This window comes from Penaeus monodon, chromosome 32 (assembly GCF_015228065.2).
Source record: "Penaeus monodon isolate SGIC_2016 chromosome 32, NSTDA_Pmon_1, whole genome shotgun sequence".
Taxonomy (NCBI): Eukaryota; Metazoa; Arthropoda; class Malacostraca; order Decapoda; family Penaeidae; genus Penaeus; species Penaeus monodon.
The window spans coordinates 32,068,424-32,068,665 of NC_051417.1; the positions used below are offsets into that span (position 1 = coordinate 32,068,424).

The 242-nt window shown below is 47.5% G+C and overlaps 1 protein-coding gene across 2 annotated transcripts in view; it reads left to right on the forward strand.

Moving 5' to 3' along the window:
• LOC119593818 (protein white-like) overlaps positions 1–242 on the forward strand; it is a gene marked incomplete in the record, with an annotated part of 20,205 nt that overhangs the window by 4,867 nt on the left and 15,096 nt on the right. For both annotated transcript variants that reach the window (XM_037942848.1, XM_037942847.1), the window contains 1 exon segment: positions 16–160. In XM_037942848.1, coding sequence (XP_037798776.1) covers positions 16–160 — 145 coding nt within the window.

A 242-nucleotide genomic window follows, 5' to 3' on the forward strand; every position in this document is an offset into this window, starting at 1 on the left:
TTGGCTACCCAACAGGACCTCGAAGCTGCGAATCACAGGCGACATATACATCAACGGCCGACCAGTGGACATGCGGACAATAGCAGGCGTGTCGGCCTATGTTCAGCAGGAGGATCTGTTCACTGGAGTGTTCACCGTCAGAGAACAACTGAACTTCAATGTAAGGGAAGGTTATAGAAGCACGGCTAAATCGATCGTTCAGTTGTACCTTTATTTATTAAGGGAGGCAATGTTTTATGAAG